The 21221-nt window shown below is 43.9% G+C and overlaps 1 protein-coding gene across 3 annotated transcripts in view; it reads left to right on the top strand.

Annotated features, from left to right (window-relative positions):
* SIX3 (SIX homeobox 3) overlaps window positions 1–5307 on the top strand; it is a 34297-nt gene extending 28990 nt beyond the window's left edge. For 2 of the 3 annotated variants that reach the window (XM_082358274.1, XM_082358272.1), the window contains exon 3: window positions 3114–5307. In XM_082358274.1, the coding sequence (XP_082214400.1) occupies window positions 3114–3230 (117 nt within the window). In that variant the 3' untranslated portion in view covers window positions 3231–5307. The remainder of the gene's footprint in view (window positions 1–3113) is intronic. The other variant, XM_082358271.1, reaches the window with a different exon arrangement.
* The last annotated feature ends 15914 nt before the right edge of the window (window positions 5308–21221 follow it).

The following is a 21221-nucleotide window of genomic DNA, read 5'->3' as shown; positions in this document are numbered from 1 at the left end:
CTCCAGGGTGTGTATTTTTTTACTGTGGTAAAATACACCTAACATGAGCTTTACCATTTTAATCATTTTTAGGTGTACAGTTCAGTGGCATTAAGTACATTCACAATGTTGTGCAACCATCGCCACCATCCATCTCCAGAGCTCTGTCATCTCCCCCAACTGAATCTTGGTATCCATTAAGCAATAACTCCCCATTCCTCCCTTTGCCCATTCCTTGGCAACCACAATTCTACTTTGTAGCTGTGTGAATTTGGATACTGTAGGTACCTCATATAAGTGGAATCATACAGTATTTGTCCTTTTGTTACAGGCTTATTTCACTTAGCATAATGTTTTCGAGGTCATCCACGTTATAACATGTATCAGAATTTCATTCCTTGTTAAGGCTGAATTACAATATTCATTGTGTGCATTGTATCCATTGTATACACGTATCATCACATTTTATTGATCCGTTCATCCACTGATGGACACTTGGTTTGTCTTCACCTTTTGGTTATTGTGAATAATGCTGCTATGAACATGGGTGGACAAATATCTGTTCGAGTCCAGAGTGTGTATTTTACATGCTGCTCAAGGGGCTTCTCCCTCTGCGCCTGTAACACACACTATGTTCCAATCAAACGGACAATTCCCCCAGGGCAGGGCGGGAACCTCATTCTTCAATGATGGTACAACTTGCACTGTTTCTCGCATTATGTCAACCCTTTTTAGGGAGTTAAAAAGCCGTACTGTGTTTTTAAAGACTATCAAGTGTAAGCCCAGTACTGGAGTGGATATACACGCTACCTGTTTTCATATGTGGCACTTTGATGTATTGTGTTGGGATATTGTTCTGGATCGGACTGGTAAATACTATGTTTGAGGTTGGGTTGTCATTTTTATAACTGTCTTGGTATTTTATCAGCATATTTATCACTTTTGATATACAAAGTGAGCTGCAAGCATTTATAGAACAGTAAAAGGTTATATTTAATGTGACTTGTTTTTAACTGAATAAGAATAAATCAATAAAAATGATTACAATGAAAAAAAAAAACCCAAACATGCAATGTGTATATCATTCCAGTACTGGGCTTATACTTGGCTTTCTTTAAAAACACAGTTGGGCTTTTTTACTCCCTGACATGTGTTGATGTAATGCAAATGCCCCCTATCCTCATCTTCCTACTTTCCACCATCAGAACCTTCATAAGGGCTCTGATGAGTCAGTGTGACACCAACTGACATTGGTTGGGAGTCTGGCATTTTGCAAGGGACAGTGCCTTAACCCAAAGCAATGAATCTGCAATGAAGGAATTTCAGGCATTAGCTGTGGACAGAAGAGAGATTTGGGGTGAAGAGTCCTTCTCAAATTATGCCTCTTATTTTGACAGACTCAGGAGCTCCAGATTAGGGGAGGTATAAGGTCGTTTACTCCAACCCCTCTTCCAGTCCCCAGTCCTCTTGATCTCACCAGCCTCTGCCTGAACACCTCCAGCGCCTGAGAAACAACACCGCCACCAAAGCCAACCCACAGCATCTCTGGACTCCCCTGGGAAGAGCTCTTCCTTCTCGAGTCAATGACTCTCTCCCTGTAGCATCCTTTATGGGTCCGTTATCTACCCCTTGAGGCTCCTTGGGACCAGTCAGCTCCCTTTTCTCCAAGTGCAGCACCCCCTTGAATGTTACAGGCTAGTACCCAATCACCCTGAGGGTGAACATCCTGTTTCTTTTTTCTTTTTTAATATATTTATTTATTTATTTTGGCTGTGCTGGGTCTTAGTTGTGGTATGCGGAATCTTCATTGTGGCGTGCATGCGGGATCTAGTTCCCCGGCCAGGGATCAAACCCGGGCGCCCTGCATTGGGAGCGCAGAGTCCTACCCACTGAGCCACTAGGGAAGTCCCAACATCCTGGGTTTTGATGTTTGTTCTAGAGCTCCACGCCCAGACCTGACTGTAGGACCTCAGCCCAGCAGAAGCCGCAGGGACCTGGTTGGTCCTGCTTCACTCCTATTCTTGGGGGCGAAAGCAGTGCTGAGAGCAGGGTGTGGGGGAGGGAGGGAAAGGTACCAGCTGCTGTTGAGTGCCAGCTGTTGTTGACCAGGCTCTGTGCTTGGCTTTGTACACATATTATCCCATTTGGTCTATTAGTCCCACTTCACAGATGGGAAAACTGAGGCTGTGTGAAGTTAAAGTTCTAGGACTCCTGACAAGAGTTTGGGGTAAGCACGAGCCACTGTGATCTCACTTTTTGAATAAAAGCAGCAATAGCAGCAGCAGCAGCTCCCCTATTTCCCTAAACCGGGAGGTGAAAGGGAAGAGAGAAGGTGGTCCTTGTATTCTCAGAATTGCCTAAGGGGCTCTCCGAGATGGGAGTGCGGGAAGGGGGAATTGCAGTGTTCCAGGGAGAAACTACTGGCTGTGGGCAGGACCCTGGCTGGTGTGGACTGAAGTAGCCCCCCAGCCCTGGTCTAACCTGTCTCCCAGGCCCTCTCAGCCTGGTCCCTCAGGGATTCTGGAGCCAGCTGCCCAGGTTGCTGCCTGGCTTTCAGCTCTGTTTTTGGCATATCTGGCGCTTGTCCCTCTGACCTGGGGCCAGAGGAGCTCAGGGGAAGTCAGAGGTAAGGTACACACACACACATACACACACACACACACACACACACACACACACACACAGAGGAAGATTCCTTCCTGGGTGTGGAGGTGGGGGTGGATGTCTGCATCTTGGGCTTGGCTATTGAACCCATTACGTTAACAGGACAAAGAGCAGAAAGAGGGGGGATGTTGAGGCTCCTGTCTGCTCCCCATCCCTCCACCTCCTCCCTTCCCACCTCAGTAACGGGTCAGGGTCCTGGCAAGGACATATCATTCCCCAGTTGAGTAAGAAGAGGGTCTGAATAAGCTGAACTGGGGTCAGAGTTGCCAGGCCGGCTCCAGGGGGAGAGAGGCGCCCTCTGGCTCTCTCTGGCTGCCTCCTCCTTGCCCGCTTATGGGCGGCTCACACCCCCTTGACCAGCTGGGGTGGGTGTTGGCCTGTAGCCTGGACCCAATGGGCCGACCACCTTGTTTCCCAGCCTGAGACTTTCTTGCTGTTGCTCGTGATTCTGCTTTTTCTTTTTCTCACAGATGGAGCCGCTGAAGCTTGGAGCCAATTTGGGAGGGGACAGCAAAGGGGCCATTCAGCCCATGGTGGTTGGTAGCCCTGCAGCCTCCAACTTCCCTGGAGTTAAAGGAATCTTCTGAGGAGTCCCACGGGGGTGCCCACCAGGTCGCGCAGCAGGGCTTGGGCACAGCGTGGTGGTGACTATGGGCTCATTGCCTGTCTCCTTGGAGCTGCAGTTTCCTCTTTGTAAAATGAGAGCGATGATACCCATCTTGTGGGTTTGTTATGAGGATTAAATGAAGCAAAACACTGAGCAAGTTCTCAGCAGTTAGTATGTGCTCAATAAATACTGATTATTATGATTCTTATAGCTATTATTTTTGTCTTGTCTATTATTATCCTCTGGCACATTCTTCCCTCAGGAATGCCTTGGGAGGCCCTGGGTTCAGATGCTCTTGTGTTACAGTCTTCTAGCTCTAACTTCTTTCTAATACCTGGCACATCCACATCCACATGGATTATTTTTTTCTCATCCTTTGTTGCAAAACCTGCTTCTCCTCCTAAATGCCCCAGTTTGGTTAGTGGCACATCATCCCCCGATATGTGGAGTCACCCCCGTATCCTCTCTTTCCCTCTTCCCAATGTGCAGCCCACCTCCAAGCCCGGCGGCCCCACTCCCAGAAGGATCAGTCAGTGGCTTACCTGCACCTGGAGTGTTTTTACGTGAGTCCTGGACAAGTAAGCACTTAGCACAACATTTGTTTATAAGTCTGTCTGTCCTGTACTGAGGGCCTAAGGGTCACGTCCTCTTGTTTCTTTTTAAGGCAGGTATCAAAGATGGATGGACAGATGGGAAAGAGGCCATGGAAAAGCACTGGGAATCTTGGGTCTAGCAACAGGGCCATCATCCTCTCTAAACTTTAAAGGAATCCTCCATCACCTCTTCTAGAGCACTCAGGAAAATGGAACGACCATGTCTTCCCTCTATAGGTTGTGTTGATCCCAGGCCCAGAAAGGATAGGGCACTTGCCTAAGGACACAGAGCACATAAAAGGATTAAAATGTTGGAATGTAGGACATTGAGGGGATTGACATTGCCAGGGCCTCCCAGTTCTTAAACAAAGCTTCAGTGTGTTTCTCTGGAGCCAAAAAGAGTGGGTGGGTTGAGAAGGGGATGACACAGAGCTTTGGGAGCTGCTCTCAAAGCCACAGGTTTGGGAAACTTGTCTCAACACACACAGGAGAGGGGAAGAAACAGAATCAAAGCAAGTCGAAGACAATCTTTGGCTCAGAAATATGCTGGAAAGAACTGTTCTGGGGAAGATTTCCATATGACACTGTCTCTTTCCTCTGATGAGGTACTGATTCCTCTGTTCAGGTAGCAACGCTGGCCCCTCGAAGGAGGCATAATCAGGCCCTCTTTGACAAAGCTGGAGATACCCGGAAAGCTGTTCACAAATGCACGGAACTGGCATCGCAGGGCAGGAGATTTAGGAGGAGTGAGCAGGCTGGGGTGAGGTGGCAGAAGATGGAGGAGGTGTGGCGAGGCAGAAATGACGAGGACCGACAGGGGAGCAGAGGGAGAGTGATGGTGTGTGGCCGCTGGAACAAGGGTAGGTGTAAATAGCCACGACGGCCAGTGTTTACTAAGTATCCAGTGGGTACCAACAGCCATGCAAGGTAGGTATTATACTCATTTCACAGATGAAGAGACTGAGGTTCAGGGAGGTCAAGTAAGTCACCCAAATTCACAGTGGCAGAATCAGCATGGAACCCAAGTCTAAGTGACTCCAGACTCCAGGCTCTTCCCTCGATGCCACATAGAGAAGAACTTTGGGTTTGGATCTGGCGACCACAGTGACAGGACCTGTTAGCCTAGAGGAGGGATAAAGAAGGATTTCATGACGAGGGCAAATCTCCCAATAGCCACCTCCATAAACACACACACTTAGGCCCATTCCTTCAGCTGGCTGGAAAGTGCAGGATCTGGAGTCAAGAAACCAGCTTCATGTCCCCCAATTATAGAGTGAATGGCCTCCCCATCTCTGCACTTCATAAAATGATGACCGCCATCATGTCTCCCAAAGAAAGTGTATCACACACTTAAGTCCTTAATAAACCATATGGTGCCTGATAGAAGTTAATCATATTTTGATGATTTACTTTACTGTTGATATTGCCACTGCTCATTCCAAACTGAGCTGGTGATGTTTGTTTTTTTGTTTTTTTTTAATTTATTTATTTATTTTTGGCTGTGTTGGGTCTTCGTTTCTGTGCGAGGGCCTTCTCGAGTTGCGGTGAGCGGGGGCCACTCTTCATCGCGGTGCGCGGGCCTCTCACCATCGCGGCCTCTGTTGTTGTGGAGCACAGGCTCCAGACGCGCAGGCTCAGTAGTTGTGGCTCACGGGCCCAGTTGCTCCGCGGCATGTGGGATCTTCCCAGACCAGGGCTCGAACCTGTGTCCCCTGCATTGGCAGGCGGATTCTCAACCGCTGCACCACCAGGGAAGCCTGAGCTGGTGATATTTTAAGAGGCCTGATCTAACCAGAGTGTGAACAGCATGGCACTAATTGACTTTTCCAGCTTTGCACTCAGCAACGTGGTGGAACAACCTGGGCATCTTGTCCCAACCCCACCTCTAGGCCACCTCCTCACCCAGCCCCCTCCTTGCCCATCCAAGCACTTGACATCACTTCTCTCAAACTCTCCCGTGGAAGAAAGCTCTGAATTCTTTTTGAGAACGAACTTCACACCCTAATAACAGGGTTTTACTCTTTTTTTTGGTGCTATAGGCCCCGCCTCCCTTCCCCCCTCCTCCCTGGGCAGCCTGAATAACGTTTTCAAATGCATAAAAGAAAATACAGAGGACCTAAAAGGAAACCAATCATTCTGAAATATAGTGATCAAAATATTTTTTAAAGTAGCGATATAGTAATATATGTGCTTCTCCATTAATGGATTAAATAATAAGATCTACTGGCAGGACTAATAACCATTGGAGTTTTGAAGCAGTGATGTGCACCGATGATACTTGCTACACTGTGATGGGATTTGAAAGTATCTGTTATCACTGCTAATACTACTGTGGTTGTTTGCCTGCTTTCATAACTTAAGAAAAAGCGAAATTTCAGTTAGAAGTTAGTGAAGATAAAGATGTCATTCTCTCCCCAAAGTCAAGGACCCCTTGGAAGCTTATCCATTAATCTCTTGCTGGGGAGGGAGGGTGGGAGGGTATCTGGGCATTCCAAGTTTGAAACCCTTGTTTTACAGCAGTGCTTTTCACCTGGGAACCTATTAGAAATGTAAATCCCCCCCAACCCCACCCCCCTGAAAATTTAGTGAATCAGAAACTCATCAGTCTGAGTTTGAACAAGCTTTCGGGTGGGTCTGATGTGTTTTCAAGCTTGAGAACACCTGTCATAGAGTGAGGTGGGACACAATTTCTGAAGTGGACAGCATGGCCGAAGTGGTCCCTTACCCATGATCAATAGCCCTCTGCTTTCTCTCTCTGCTTCCTCCACTCTAGCCCTTAACCTAAGGTGGGCTGGTGGAGTGGAATTTAAAAACCCAAGATTCTTGTTAATGCATAAGAAAGTGCTACAAAGCAGCTTCTGTCACAAGGGCAGAATAAAATACAGCTACAAGGACAGAGGCTAAGGTTTTGCTCCTATATGTACATACAAAATAATTGGCCTTCTAATTATCTCCATAAAAGTGAGAAAACTTGCTTGGCTTATTAGCACCTTTATTAGTACTAGGAAATCATTAGACACTCTTAATAGCTTTCTTTCTATTCTATATATTTTTTAACATCTTTATTGGAGTATAATTGCTTTACAATGGTGTGTTAGTTTCTGCTGTGTAACAAAGTGAATCAGCTATACGTATACATATATCCCCATATCTCCTCCCTCTTGCGTCTCCCTCCCACCCTCCCACCCTCCCTATCCCACCCTTCTAGCTGGACACAAAGCACCGAGCTGATCTTCCTGTGCTATGCGGCTGTTTCCCACTAGCTATCTATTTTACATTTGGTAGTGTATATGTGTCCATGCCACTCTCTCACTTCGTCCCAGCTTACCCTTCCCCCTCCCCATGTCCTCAAGTCCATTCTCTATGTCTGCGTGTTTATTCCTGTCCTGCCCCTAGGTTCTTCAGAACCATTTTTCTTTTTTAGATTCCATATATATGTGTTAGCATATGGTATTTGTTTTTCTCTTTCTGACCCACTTCACTCTGTATGGCAGTCTCTAGGTCCATCCACCTCACTACAAATAACTCAATTTCGTTTCTTTTTATGGCTGAGTAATATTCCATTGTATTTATGTGCCACATCTTCTTTATCCATTCATCTGTCGACGGACACTTAGGTTGTTTCCGTGTCCTGGCTATTGTAAGTAGAGCTGCAATGAACTTTGTGGTACATATCTCTTTTTGAATTATGGTTTTCTCAGGGTATATGCCCAGTAGCGGGATTGCTGGGTCATATGGTAGTTCTATTTTTAGTTTTTGAAGGACCCTCCATACTGTTCTCCATAGTGGCTGTATCAATTTACATTCCCACCAACAGTTCAAGAGGGTTCCCTTTTCTCCACACCCTCTCCAGCATTTATTGTTTGTAGATTTTTGATGATGGCCATTCTGACTGGTGTGAGGAGACACCCTTAATAGCTTTGTAATGATCCCTAGAGGAGGGAGCCATTTTCAACACATCTGCTGGCCATTACTGGGTAATTACAGAGCCTTTTAGACCTGGTCCGCACAGAATGGGGCAATGGCAAACTGATCAGTGTCGGTACGGGTTTTGGATCCCGTGCTGGTGAAGGCACTCCCTCTCTCACCAGCCCATGTCGCTTCCCTCAGAGCCCACAGCAGCATCCTTCCCGAAAACTCTGAGAAGAGGACCCTCACCATGGTGGGCTGGCAGGGAGAGCTGCCAATTTGGAACCCCGGGCAGCCTCGGGAGACCCAACTCTCCTCTGACCTTACTTTTTAAAAGGACATGGGTATGTTCATCCTATCCCAGTCTCCTCTGGGAAGGACTGCTAGGCTTACAGCGTTTCAATTCTCCAGCCCCAAGAGCACAGGCTTTGCAAAGCTGAAGGCATATTGATAAGCAGGGCTGCGGTTTCCCACCTGGCTGGCACGTGGCTCCCCTGGAGGGCTTGGGTCTCTGGGGGACTGAGCTTTAGGGCAAGTGCAGGGAGGAACAGAACCAGCATGCAAAAGGAATCAAGCCTACATTTCTCCAGCAGGTGGCACCATAACTTAACCTTTGGTGCCTCCATCGCCAGGGAAGGCAGCTCTGAGTTTGCAAACCAGGAATGTAAGTCACCACCTGGGACTCCCCTTCTCAGTATTTGGGGCTTTGATAGTGCTTAGGATGGCTAACTAACCCCAACTAACCTTCTGCATACCACTCTCTTCCCAATACCTGCAATATTGCTGATTCTTTATCTGAGCTTCATAAACAAACTTGTCAGAAATACTTACTGCCTTAGGTCTCCTGGAGCCCTGAGGAAGAATTTGGGCAAGTCCTAACTATGCTCTCCATCACCTAAAATTCTGGAGTTTTCTCCCAAACACCCCCAGTCTCCTTGTAGAGAGATCTGCCATCCAGATGTAGAGCTTCCAAAATCTACCTGTTTTCTTGGCAGAGAGGTGAAGAGCTTGGGCTAGGAGAGTTTTGCGATTCTACAGCCCACAGTCCCTCCCTCCCAAGGTGGTCTGTTCCACTATTTGGTAGCTCTGATTTTTGGGAAACACTTTACTTATTGTCTGGTTATCCTCTGCTGCATAACAACTACCCCCAAATTTAGTGACTTAAAAAAACAATCATGTTGACACTCCTACACTGTTGGTGGGAATGTAAACTGGTACAGCCACTATGGAGAACAGTATGGAAGTTCCTTAAAAAACTAAAAATGGAACTACCATATGATCCAGCAATCCCACTCCTGGACATATATCCAGAGAAAACCATAATTCAAAAAGATACATGCATCCCAATGTTCATTGCAGCACTATTTACAATAGCCGAGACATGGAAGCAACCTAAATGTCCATCAACAGATGAATGGATAAAGAAGATGTGGTACATATATATACAGTGGAATACTACTCAGCCATAAAAAGAATGAAATAATGCCATTTGCAGCAACATGGATGGACCCAGAGATTATCATACTATGTGAAGTAAGCCAGAGAAAGACAAATATCATATGCTATCACTTATATGTGGACTCTAAAAAAATGATACAGATGAACTTATTTACAAAACATTAACAGACTCACAGACAGAAAACAAATTTATGGTGGGAATTCCCTGGCGGTCCAGTGGTTAGACTTGGCGATTTCACTGCCGTGGCCCAGGTTCAATCCCTGGTCAGGGAACTAAGGTCCCGCAAGACACACAGCGCGACCCAAAGAAAAAAGAAAGAAAACAAACTTATGGTTACCAAAGGGGAAAGGTGGGGGGAGGGATAAATTAGGAGTTTGGGATTAACATATACATACTCTTATATATAAAATAGGTAATCAACAAGGACCTACTGTATAGCACAGGGAACTCTACGTAATATTCTGTAATAACCTGTATGGGAAAAGAATATGAAAAAGCATAGATATATGTATAACATATAACTGAATCACTTTGCTGTACACCTGAAACTGATGCGACATTGTAAATCAACTATACTACAATATAAAATAAAACTTTAAAAAAACCCAACAACCATGTTCTTATATCTCACGACCTTGTGTGTCAGGAATTCAGAGATCACGTTCCTGGCTGATTCTTCTGTTCCATGTGGCATTGACAGAGGCCCTGCGGTGGCATTTAGTTGGCTGATGGGCTGGTCTGCAGGGTGCAGGGCAGCTTCTCTTGTATGTCTGGCTGGAAGACTGGGCTGGGCTGGGCCTGTCAGAGCCCACGTGGCCTCAGGGAAGCGGGGCTCCTGACACCAAAGCTCAGAGCTCTGCAAGTGAGGGTTCCAGTGATGAATGTGGAAGCTTCATGGCCTCTTACGACCCCTTGGAAGTCACATGATGCCCCTTATACCATATCCTATTGGTTGAAGTAGTCAGAGGCCTGCCCAGGTTCTAGGGGAAGGGAGACAAATTCTGCCTCTTGGTGGAAGAGGTGTAAACAGATTTACCACCGTGTTTTGGGAATTCCCTGGCGGTCCAGTGGTTAGGGTTCTGCATTTCTACTGCCAGAGGCCTGGGTGCAATCCCTGGTCAGGGAACTAAGATCCCCCGAGCCAGGCGGTGTGACCAAAAAGAAAAAAATTTTTTTGCCACCGTGCTTTGAAACCGCCACGCTTATTGAATCAAAATTAGCTTTTCTAAATCTGCCTCTAGTTCTACACTTACTACAACTAGTCCTTCTTCTCTATTCAAACTATTCTCTCTTCAATTCACAAAATAATCCTTTGGGGTGAGACAAGAAAATAACAGAACTTTCATTCATATTTTAATTTTATCTATACAGTTTAAAATGGGGCTTTACTAATACATCATATATAAATTGAGGCTGGTACCCACCTTTAGGTCATGTTTCAGGTGGAGACTACCTGCTGTATACAAGCTACCCTGAGGGAAGAGTTGATGTTCCCCAAAAGGCTTGTCAGCGGGGCCCTTAATCATTTGTCTTGCGTTACAGAAGTGCTTGACTGCCAGGATGATCATATCTAGATTTAAGGAAGCTACCCATACCCAGATGGTTAAAGAAGCTCAAGAGGATTTTGCAAATAATCTTTAGGTTGAAAAACTAAACAATTAATGCAAGCAGAACAATGAAAAAAAAGGAAACACCAGTGAGATACCACTACACACCTGTTAGAATGGCCAAAATCCAGAACATAGACAACACCAAATACTGATGAGGATGTGGAGCAATGGGAACTCTCATTTCTTACTGATGGGAACACAAAATGGTACAGCCACTTTGGAAGACAGTTTGGTGCTTTCTCACAAAACTAAACGTATTCTTACCATTTGATTCAACAATCATGCTCTTCGGTATTTACCCAAAGGAGCTGAAAACTTATGTTCACATGGAAACCTGCACACAGATGTTTTTTGTTTTTTTGTTTTTTAAAATTATTTATTTATTTATTTATTTATTTATTTATTTATTTATTTATTTATTTATTTTGGCTGTGTTGGGTCTTCGTTTCTGTGCGAGGGCTTTCACTAGTTGCGGCAAGCGGGGGCCACTCTTCATCGCGGTGCGCGGGCCTCTCTCTATCGTGGCCTCTCTTGTTGCGGAGCACAGGCTCCAGATGTGCAGGCTCAGTAGTTGTGGCTCACGGGCCCAGTTGCTCCGCGGCATGTGGGATCTTCCCGGACCAGGGCATGAACCCGTGTCCCGTGCATTAGCAGGCAGATTCTCAACCACTGTGCCACCAGGGAAGCCCCACACAGATGTTTATAGCAGCTTAATTCATAATTGCCAAAACTTGGAAGCAACTAAGATGTCCTTCAATGGGTGAATGGGTAAATAAACTGTGGTACATTCAGACAATGCAATATTATACAGCATTAAAAAGAAATGTGCTATGAAGCCATGAAAAGACATGGGGTAAACTTAAATGTATATTACTAAGTGAAAGAAGTCAATCTGAAGAGGCTATATACTGAGTGATTCCAGCTATGTGACATTCTGGAAAAGGCAAAACTATAGCAAGAGTGAAAAGATCAGTGATTACCAGGGATTGGAGGAGGAGGAAAGGATGTATAAGTGGAGCACAGAAGATTTTCAGGGCAGTGAAACTACCCTGTATAATACTATAATGGTGGACACATATCATTATACATTTGTCCAAACTCATACAAAGTACAACATCAAAAGTGAACTCTGAACTATGGACTCTGGGTGACAACGATGTGTCAGTGAGGGAGGCTATGCGTGTATGGGGGCAGAGAGTATATGGGAAATTTCTGTACCTTCTTCTCAATTTTATCGTGAACCTAAAACTGCTCCGAAAATACTCTGTTAAAAATATATATTCTAATGGCAAAGCAGGAACTTGTTCAGTGACACTTCATCTGATGACACTTCATCTGGTGACACTTCATCTGCCATGTTATGGAGTAAAAACAATGATATCCTAATCAGGTTAGAAAGGTCAGACCAAAAAAAACCAAAAAAACAAACCAATCAAACTTATCAAGGCTATTTGAAATATGAATTTGCATCTACTATTGTTATTGATGTCCTGTTAAAAAATAAGATTTTTAAAATGTTATAAACAATTTTATACCTCATTCAGTTCAAATTACTTTTATGTGTTTTATAATGTACAGAACATAGTACACAATATATTTAAAATACACATATGGAACATGCGCAAATGTTTTTATCTGATACAGCATGTGAACAATAAATTTTAGACCAATGAAATATATTTCCATCTTTGCATTAATCTAGCAAGCTTTTATCAAACATGTACTACATGCACATACTATACTAAATACTAAAGATACAAAAAACATGTAAGGTCTTTGCCTTCAAGCATTTTGGAAGGGACGATAAGATATGTAAAAAAAAAAAAAAAAAAAAAGTAGTTGGAGGGGCTTCCCTGGTGGCGCAGTGGTTGAGAATCTGCCTGCCAATGCAGGGGACACGGGTTCGAGCCCTGGTCTGGGAAGATCCCACATGCCGTGGAGCAACTGGGCCCGTGAGCCACAACTACTGAGCCTGCGCGTCTGGAGCCTGTGCTCGGCAACGAGAGAGGCCGCGATAGTGAGAGGCCCGCGCACCGCGATGAAGAGCGGCCCCCGCTTGCCACAACTAAAGAAAGCCCTTGCACAGAAACGAAGACCCAACACAGCCATAAATAAATAAAAATAAAATTAATTAAAAAAAAAAAAAAAGTAGTTGGAGTGAAGTGACATGATGGAATTGTTTACAAAATACTGCGAGGCACTCTAGTAAGTGTAGGTCAGTTGTACCTGGGGGAGACAATCTTGTAGGTCTTCACAGAGGAAGTGACAATATGATCTGGGGTCAGAGTGAAACCCTCACCTCTGCAACCAGTGCATGATGGCAGATACTTGCCCTCTTGCTCCACCTCTTCCTTGGCCCTTCTCCAGCTCTGTTTTGGCTTCTGGGCACAGTGATCAGTTTTGCACACAATGTCCCACAAAGAGGGAAGGAGAACATTTCCAATCCCCTTCATGGTGACACTTGGAGCTAGAGCATGCACCCCATGAGGGTAGGTCCTACATCTGGCACGTGTTTGCAAACTGGCCCTGGGTATGATGCCTGGCACATCAGAGACTCTTTTTTAAAAAATTTTATTTATTTATTTATTTATTTCTGGCTGCATTGGGTCTTTGCTGCTGCATGCGGGCTTTCTCTAGTTGCAGCGAGCGGGGGCTACTCTTCATTGTGGTGTCCGGGCTTCTCATTGTGGTGGCTTCTCTTGTTGCGGAGCATGGAATCTAGGCGCACGGACTTCAATAGTTGTGGCATGCGGGCTCAGTAGTTGTGGCTCGTGGGTTCTAGAGTGCAGGCTCAGTAGTTGTGGTGCACGGGCTTAGCTGCTCCATGGCATGTGGGATCTTCCTGGACCAGGGCTCAAATCCATGTCCCCTGCATTGGCAAGCGGATTCCCAACCACTGTGCCACCAGGGAAGTCCCACAACAGACACTCTTGATTAATGTCGTGCAACTGAATTGTATTGACCTTCTCAACTAGACCAGCTCATTGGTTAACGTCTTTGGAGAGTAGTTAACAATAATCCCTGTGCCTTCACCTTCAGCTCCCTAGCCCACAAATTTAGATTATTATCCACCCTTAGTCTGTTATTCGCTCGCCTCAGTTTACCTGTCACTGGTCTGCCCACTCATGTGCCTTTATGAGATGTTCCTGAATTTGCTTTCAACTTCTGAATCCTTCACTCTCTAGGAGAGCACAGTGTCACATGCAGACCTAGAGATTTCACCATGATCCTCCAGATCATTTGTAAAAATGAGGTAAATAGTTTTGGTATTGATCCTACAGTCTGGGAAGGGGATAAGGTCAACATTCTCTGTTTTGCAATAGCTCATCACACACACACCCCCCGCCCACAATTGCTATTAAGGAACATTTGTGGATTTTTTAATCTCTTTGCCAGTTCCTGAACTCTTACAGAGAGTGCCAGCCTGAGAAAAGCCTGAAATAAAAGTGGGAACATATCCAGTAGCCTCCTGAGTCCAGACAAATTCATCTAGGTATAGGAGTAGCTGAAAAGTTTCTTCATTTAGGTGGCCGGGCTATGCTGAACTTATGTTTTCGCAATACCCTCTGGTGGGGACAGCATGCACTGGAGAACTAGGAGTTACAACTTCTCAGTTAAGCCACTTCATTGTCTTACTTCATTGCAATACTTTGAATGGAGTCATGCAAGTTTTCCGTACCTTTGTGAAATAGGCATGGTCAGACAATACTACACCTCAGAGAAATATTGTAAGAATAAAAGCAAATTACAGACGTAAAAGGGCCATAAGGTTCCAGGAAGGAAGATTATACTCTTTGAATTTGGAAAGGTAGTTTTTAGTTAGAATTAGATACGATTATCGATACATGTGTCAGAAACCCAAGAGATTAGTAGCTTAAATAAAATAGGGATTTATTTCTCTTTTATATTAATGAAGTCTGAAGTAGGAGGTCTAGAGCCAGAATGTCTACTCCAAAGTCATATTAGATACAGGCTCCTTTTGCCTGACGGCTCCACCAACTTTAGCATGCTGCCTCATGGTCTAAGGTGGCTGTGCTAGCTCCAGCCATCACATTTACATTCCTGTCAGCAAGAAGGAGGAAGGGAGAAGAAAGGGATCCTCTTCCTTGAAAAACACTTCCAGAAGTTTTCATACAACACTTCCAATAATATTCATTAGCCAAAACTTAGTTATGTGGTATATCTAGCTGTAAGGGAGGCCAGAAAATGTAGTCTTTATTCTGGGCAGCATGTGGCCAGCTACAAATTGTGGGTTCTATCATTAAGAAAGGTGTGAAGCTAAATAAAGGGAGCCAATAGCAGACTGTGCTGAGGTGAGAAGGTATAGTCCCTTACCAGAAAGAAAATGAAACTAATAACCTATCGGGCATACACACAAAGTACTAAAGAGTGTGAAAAATAATTCTTTCCTTATTTTTTTCCCTTTGGGTCACCTAGTCAGTCTCTCTTGAGCTCACCTTAGACAGTCATCAGGAAGTGTATTTGTCAGGGTTCTCTAGAGAAAGTGAACCAAGGGAGGCCTTATCATACATAAAAATATTTAGTTCCCTCTGGTAATCACTACTCTGTTCTCTGTATCTACATGTTAGTTTTTATTTGTTTTGTCTTGTTCATTTATTTTATTTTTTTGCTTTTTTTTATATTCCACATATGAGTGAAATCATATGGTATTTGTCTTTCTCCATCTGACTTATTTCACTTACCGTAATACCCTCAAAGTCCATCCATGTTGTTGCAAATGGCAAGATTTCATCTTTTTAATGGCTGAATAATATTCTATTGTATACATATACCACATCTTCTTCATTCATTCACCCATTGATGGGTACCTAGGTTGCTTCTGTATCTCGGTATTGTAAATAATGCTGCGATAAACATAGGGGTGCATATATCGTTTCAAATTAGTGTTTTGGGGTTTCTTTGAATAAATACTCAGAAGTGGGATTGCTATATCATATGATAGTTCTTATTCATTGAGGAACCTCCATGCTGTCTTCCATAGTGGCTGCACCAATTTACATTCCCACCAACAGAGCAGGAGGGTTCCCTTTTCTCCACCTCCTTGCCAACACTTGTTATTTCTTGCCTTTTTGATAACAGTCATTCTAACAAGCATGAGATGATAATTTATTGTGGTTTTGATTTGCATCAGAAATAACGTTTAATCAGATACCTGGCCATCTTGTGGCCCAGTCAAGCTTCACATAAAATTAACCATCAGAAGTCCACCTCTTGTTAACTTGGCATATACATCTCCTTAAACCGTACTTAATGTGCAAATAAAGACAATAACCAGGTCATAATTCCAAACATGATACAACTATCCTGAGTACAGTGAAAACACACTAACCCCCTCCCCGGAAGAGGAGGAAAAGTCCTTGAGCAATGTTTACTCTTCTCCTTGATATCCCGTAAACTTAAATACTATGGTGTAAAATTAATAATATGTAAATACTATAAAGTCAATACATCTTACGCTACATGAGAAGGAAATAACAGAGGAAAAAACCCAAAGATATTTGCTTAATATATATGCATATATACACACAAATATAATCATAACAAAATAAGGAGGAAATAGTCTTGACAATTGCAGTCCTCATTTCTGTAACCAGTCACATAGTTGTAGCTGGTATTTATAATCATAACAAAATAAGGAGGAAATAGTCTTGACAATTGCAGTCCTCATTTCTGTAACCAGTCACATAGTTGTAGCTGGTATTTATAATTGCCTTTTATAAAAGGACCTCAGCTGGTCATAGTTCTTTAACTGGTGGTGTGATTCCTGAAGGCTCTGGGCCATTGGTAGTCCTGCCTTGTCTGGGTGGTTGCAGTTTTGCGTTGACCTTAATTACGGGGCATGGTAACAGTAAGAGACGCCCTAAGGGATCACCTGTATCCCAGACATACTTTGCCTTACCTCCATCGTGCAATAGCAGTCCAGTTTCCCCTTGGTAGTCAGGACCAATCACCACAGCCAGCATAGTGACTCCCGTCTTTGCCTGCTGATTCAGAGGCATGGGGAGGTGGCCGTCTTAACTTCCAGTTCAATGGAATCACTGTTGTGTCTCCTGGTGGAAGCATTTCTCCTTCTGGAACTAAGACCTCTAGGCCAGCAGAGCATAATGTGGGAACAGAAAGCAGAAACTTTCCTAGTGGGTCACTAGGGGGAATAGTGAGTGGTGCCATTCCCACGTCTACCCCTTGATTCCTGGACCTGTGAATCCTGGCTATGGGAGAAAGAGCAGCATATATTGGATGCTGATTCAGAGCACATACAGCTTTCTTGGGAACCTTGCCCCAGTCATGCAAAGTATTGCCACCCAGCTGGTGCTGTAACTAAGCTTCAAAAGATCATTCCACCTTTGCCAGCTTCTTCGGGATGGTGGGGGACATGGTAAGGCCAGTGAATCTTATGAGCATGGATCTGTTTCTGCACTTCTTTTGCTGTGGAGTGAGATCCTTGATCAGAAGCAATGCTGTGTGCAATACCGTGATGGTGACTAAGGCATTCTACAAGCCCATGGATGGTGGTTTTGTCAGGGAAGGTAAATCCATATCCTGAGTAAGTGTCTATTCCAGTAGGAACACTGTTGGTGGGAATGTAAATTGGTGCAGCCAATATGGAAAAGAGTATGAAGGTTTCTCAAAAAACTAAAAATAGAACTACCATATGACCTAGCAATTCCACTCCTGGGTATATATCTGAAAAAACCACAAATTCAAAAAGACACATGCACCACAGCGTTCACAGCAGCATTATTTACAATAGCCAAGATATGGAAGCAACCTAAGTGTCCATCAAAAGATGAATGGATAAAGAAGATGTGGAATATATACAGTGGAATACTACTCAGCAATAAAAAAGAATGAATTTTTGCCATTTTCAGCAACATGGATGGACTTGGAGGGCATTATGCTAAGTGAAATAAGTCAGACAGAGAAAGACAAATACTGTATGATATCATTTATGTGTGGAATCTAAAAGATACAATAAACTAGTGAATATAACAAAAATGAAGCAGACTCACAGATACAGAGAATAAACTCGTGGTTACCAGTGGGGAGAGGGAAGAGGGGAAGGGCAAAATAGGGGTAGGTGATTAAGAAGTACAAACTAGGGACTTCCCTGGTGGTCCAGTGGTTAAGACTTTGCCTTCCAATGCAAGGGGTGCGGGTTTGATCCCTGGTCAGGGAGCTAAGATCCCACATGCCTCGGGGCCAAAAAACCAAAACATAAAAGAGAAGCAATATTGTAACAAACTCAATAAAGGCTTTAAAAATGGTCCACATCAAAAAATCTTAAAAAAAAAAAAAAAGAAGTACAAACTATTAGGTATAAAATAAGCTACAAGGATATATTGTACAGCACAGGGAATACAGCCAATATTTTATAATAACTATAAATGGAGTATAACCTTTAAAAATTGTGAATCACTGTATTGTACACCTGTAAGATATAATATTCTACAGCAACTATACTTCAATTTAAAAAAAGATTCTTTGTACTTTGACAGTTTGATTATAACACATCTCACTGTGGCTCTCTTTGACTTTATCCTACATGAAGTTTACTGAGCTTCTTGGATGTGTAAATTAATGTTTCTCATCAAATTTGGGACGTTTTTAGCCATTATTTCTTGAAATATTCTTCCTGCCCTTTTCTCTCTCTCTCTTCTTCTGGAACTCCCAGTATGCATATATTGGTATGCTCGATGGTGACCCACAGGTCTCATAGACTTTATTCATTCTTTGTTCTGTTCCTCAGACTGGGTAATTTCATTGGCTAATTCTTTTTTTAAAAAATTAATTAATTAATTAATTTATTTATTTATTTATTTTTGGCTGTGTTGGGTCTTCGTTTCTGTGCGAGGGCTTTCTCAGGTTGCGGCAAGTGGGGGCCACTCTTCATTGCGGTGCACGGGCCTCTCACTCTCGTGGCCTCTCTTGTTGTGGAGCATAGGCTCCAGACACGCAGGCTCAGTAGTTGTGGCGCATGGGCTTTGTTGCTCCGCAGCATGTGGGATCTTCCCAGACCAGGGCTCGAACCCGTGTCCCCCTGCATTGGCAGGCAGATTCTCAACCACTGTGCCACCAGGGAAGCCCTAATTCTTTCTTCTGTCAGCTCAAAACTGTTGTTGAGTCCCTCTGGTGAATTTTTCATTTCAGTTATTGTGATTTTAAACTCCAGAATTTCTATTTAGTTCCTTTTTATTGTTCTGATTTCTTTATTGATATTCTCTATTTGGTGAGACATTATTCTCATGCTTTCCATTAGTTCTTTAGACATGGTTTCCTTTAGCTCTGTGAGCATATTTAAAATAGATGATTTAAAGTCTTTGTTTAGTAAGTCAATGTCTAGGTTTCTTTAGGGGCAACAACAAAGTTGGAGGAGATTGGCCTCGCATCAATCTTAGATTGCCTACCTAGATGTTAATGTGTGAGAGAAATAATCTTCTATTATGCTTAAGCCACTGTTATTTGGGGTTTTTTTCATCACTTCCAGCTGAACCTTACCCTAATTAATACACTATGCAACAGATGAGGAAATGAGGCCCAGAGATGTGAACTGACTTGTGGTCTGTAATGTAGGAGTGGTATCTCCACATGTATTCCTCACCACAGAAAAACCAAGATAAGCAAGACAAAAAACAAAAAACAGTACTCAAGTCATAATAGTAAAAAAATAATATATATATATATATATATATATATATATATATATATATATATAGATGCATGAAAAAGGAAAATTTACAGAATACAGATTTCTCTGTTTTAAAATCACTGAGGATTGAGTAACCATACGGAATCAGTAAACGCTTATTTTGGGATTTCCTCCATTTCCCAGTTTCCCTTGCAGTTGGGTTGGTCAAATGACTAAGTTACCTCCAGTGGAATACAAGTGGAAGTGATGTGCACCCCTCCAAACCTGTCCCCCACCCCACACCGCCCATGCCTGTCTTCCATGCTTCTTACCCATCTGGCAACCAAATGCAAAGGACTCTAAGGGTGGAGCCACCTGATAAGGAAGCCTTGGTCCCTGAATCACCCCATGGGAAGCCACCTGTTGTCCAGAAACACCCCACTGGGCTGTTATATGGATGAGAAACAAGCTCTTGTTTTGGGATTTATTTGTTTGCAGCCATATCTAATACAGTCTCTTTTCCTGCTCTTTGCCTCAGCTCCACCTGCTTGGAAGTTGGCCTGTGTTGGGTAGACTTTGAGCCTGAGGAAGACTTTTGTTGACACAGCTACTAGATATGGTGACATTTTCATTCTTTCTTGGTCTCAAGTTTGGTGCCCAACACAGCCCAGCTGCCGTGGGGTGATGTGGCACTATCTGTTTGTGCCTCCCTGCCCCCTCTTGGTTCCTGGTCTCTAGGAAGGGAGGCACTGCCTAACCCCTGAGATTGTGTCTTGGCTCCAGCCATTCTGGACATTCATCCTTTCTCGGAAGTCATGTCTATTTAATATTCCTACTTAATATTTATCTGCCTTTAGGATGATTGCTTCACTTAGTTCTTTAAAGAATAATAAGTAAATGATAAAGTGACTCGACTTCGTCTACAGCTCTGAACAGACACCAGGGTCTAGTCTTTCAGAGTAAACAGAACTCTTGACTCTCTTCCCATTTTCTCCAGCTAAAATACCTACAGCCCTTTGGGGACCACCCACAAAATTCAGTATTCACCTGCTAAGGAAATCTCTGGCTCACAACTCATTCGCTGGGAGCCTTAACTGACAGGTCTTGAGCCCAGTGAGAGAGCACAGTTCTAGTTCTCTTCTCCGCCCACTTCCCTTGGGGAAGGTATGGAAGTGGCCTGTTAGAAGAGACCCGTTTCTTTTAGTGATTAGGCATTCTTTTTAGTGATTTCAGGGATGGGTTGTTCTGATTTTGAGGTACGTTTACTTTAAGTCTCTATAGCGGCATCCAGAGCTCCATGATGGCTGCCATCTGTCCGCATCCTTCCCCCAAACCCAGGGGAACAACCTCTACTCTTTGGGCTGGTTTGGAATCTGCTATTTTCCCCAAACTCAAGAATTCACCTCAAGGGACTTCCCTGGTGGCGCAGTGGTTAAGAATCCGCCTGCCAGTGTAGGGGACACGGGTTTGATCCCTGGTCTGGGAAGATCCCACATGCCGCAGAGCAGCTAAGCCCGTGCGCCACAACTACTGAGCCTGCACTCTAGAGCCCGCGAGCCACAACTACTGAGCCCGCGTGCCACAACTACCGAAGCCCAAGCGCCTAGAGCCCGTGCTCCACAAGAGAAGCCACCGCAATTAGGAGCCCGCGCACCACAACGAAGAGTAGCCCCCGCTCTCTGCAACTAGAAAAAGCGCGTGCGCAGCAACGAGGACCCAACACAGCCATAAATAAATAAATAAATAAATAAAC

This window comes from Balaenoptera borealis, assembly GCF_965194805.1.
Source record: "Balaenoptera borealis genome assembly, chromosome: 15".
Classification (NCBI taxonomy): Eukaryota; Metazoa; Chordata; class Mammalia; order Artiodactyla; family Balaenopteridae; genus Balaenoptera; species Balaenoptera borealis.
This window is presented reverse-complemented; position numbering and strand designations above follow the sequence as displayed.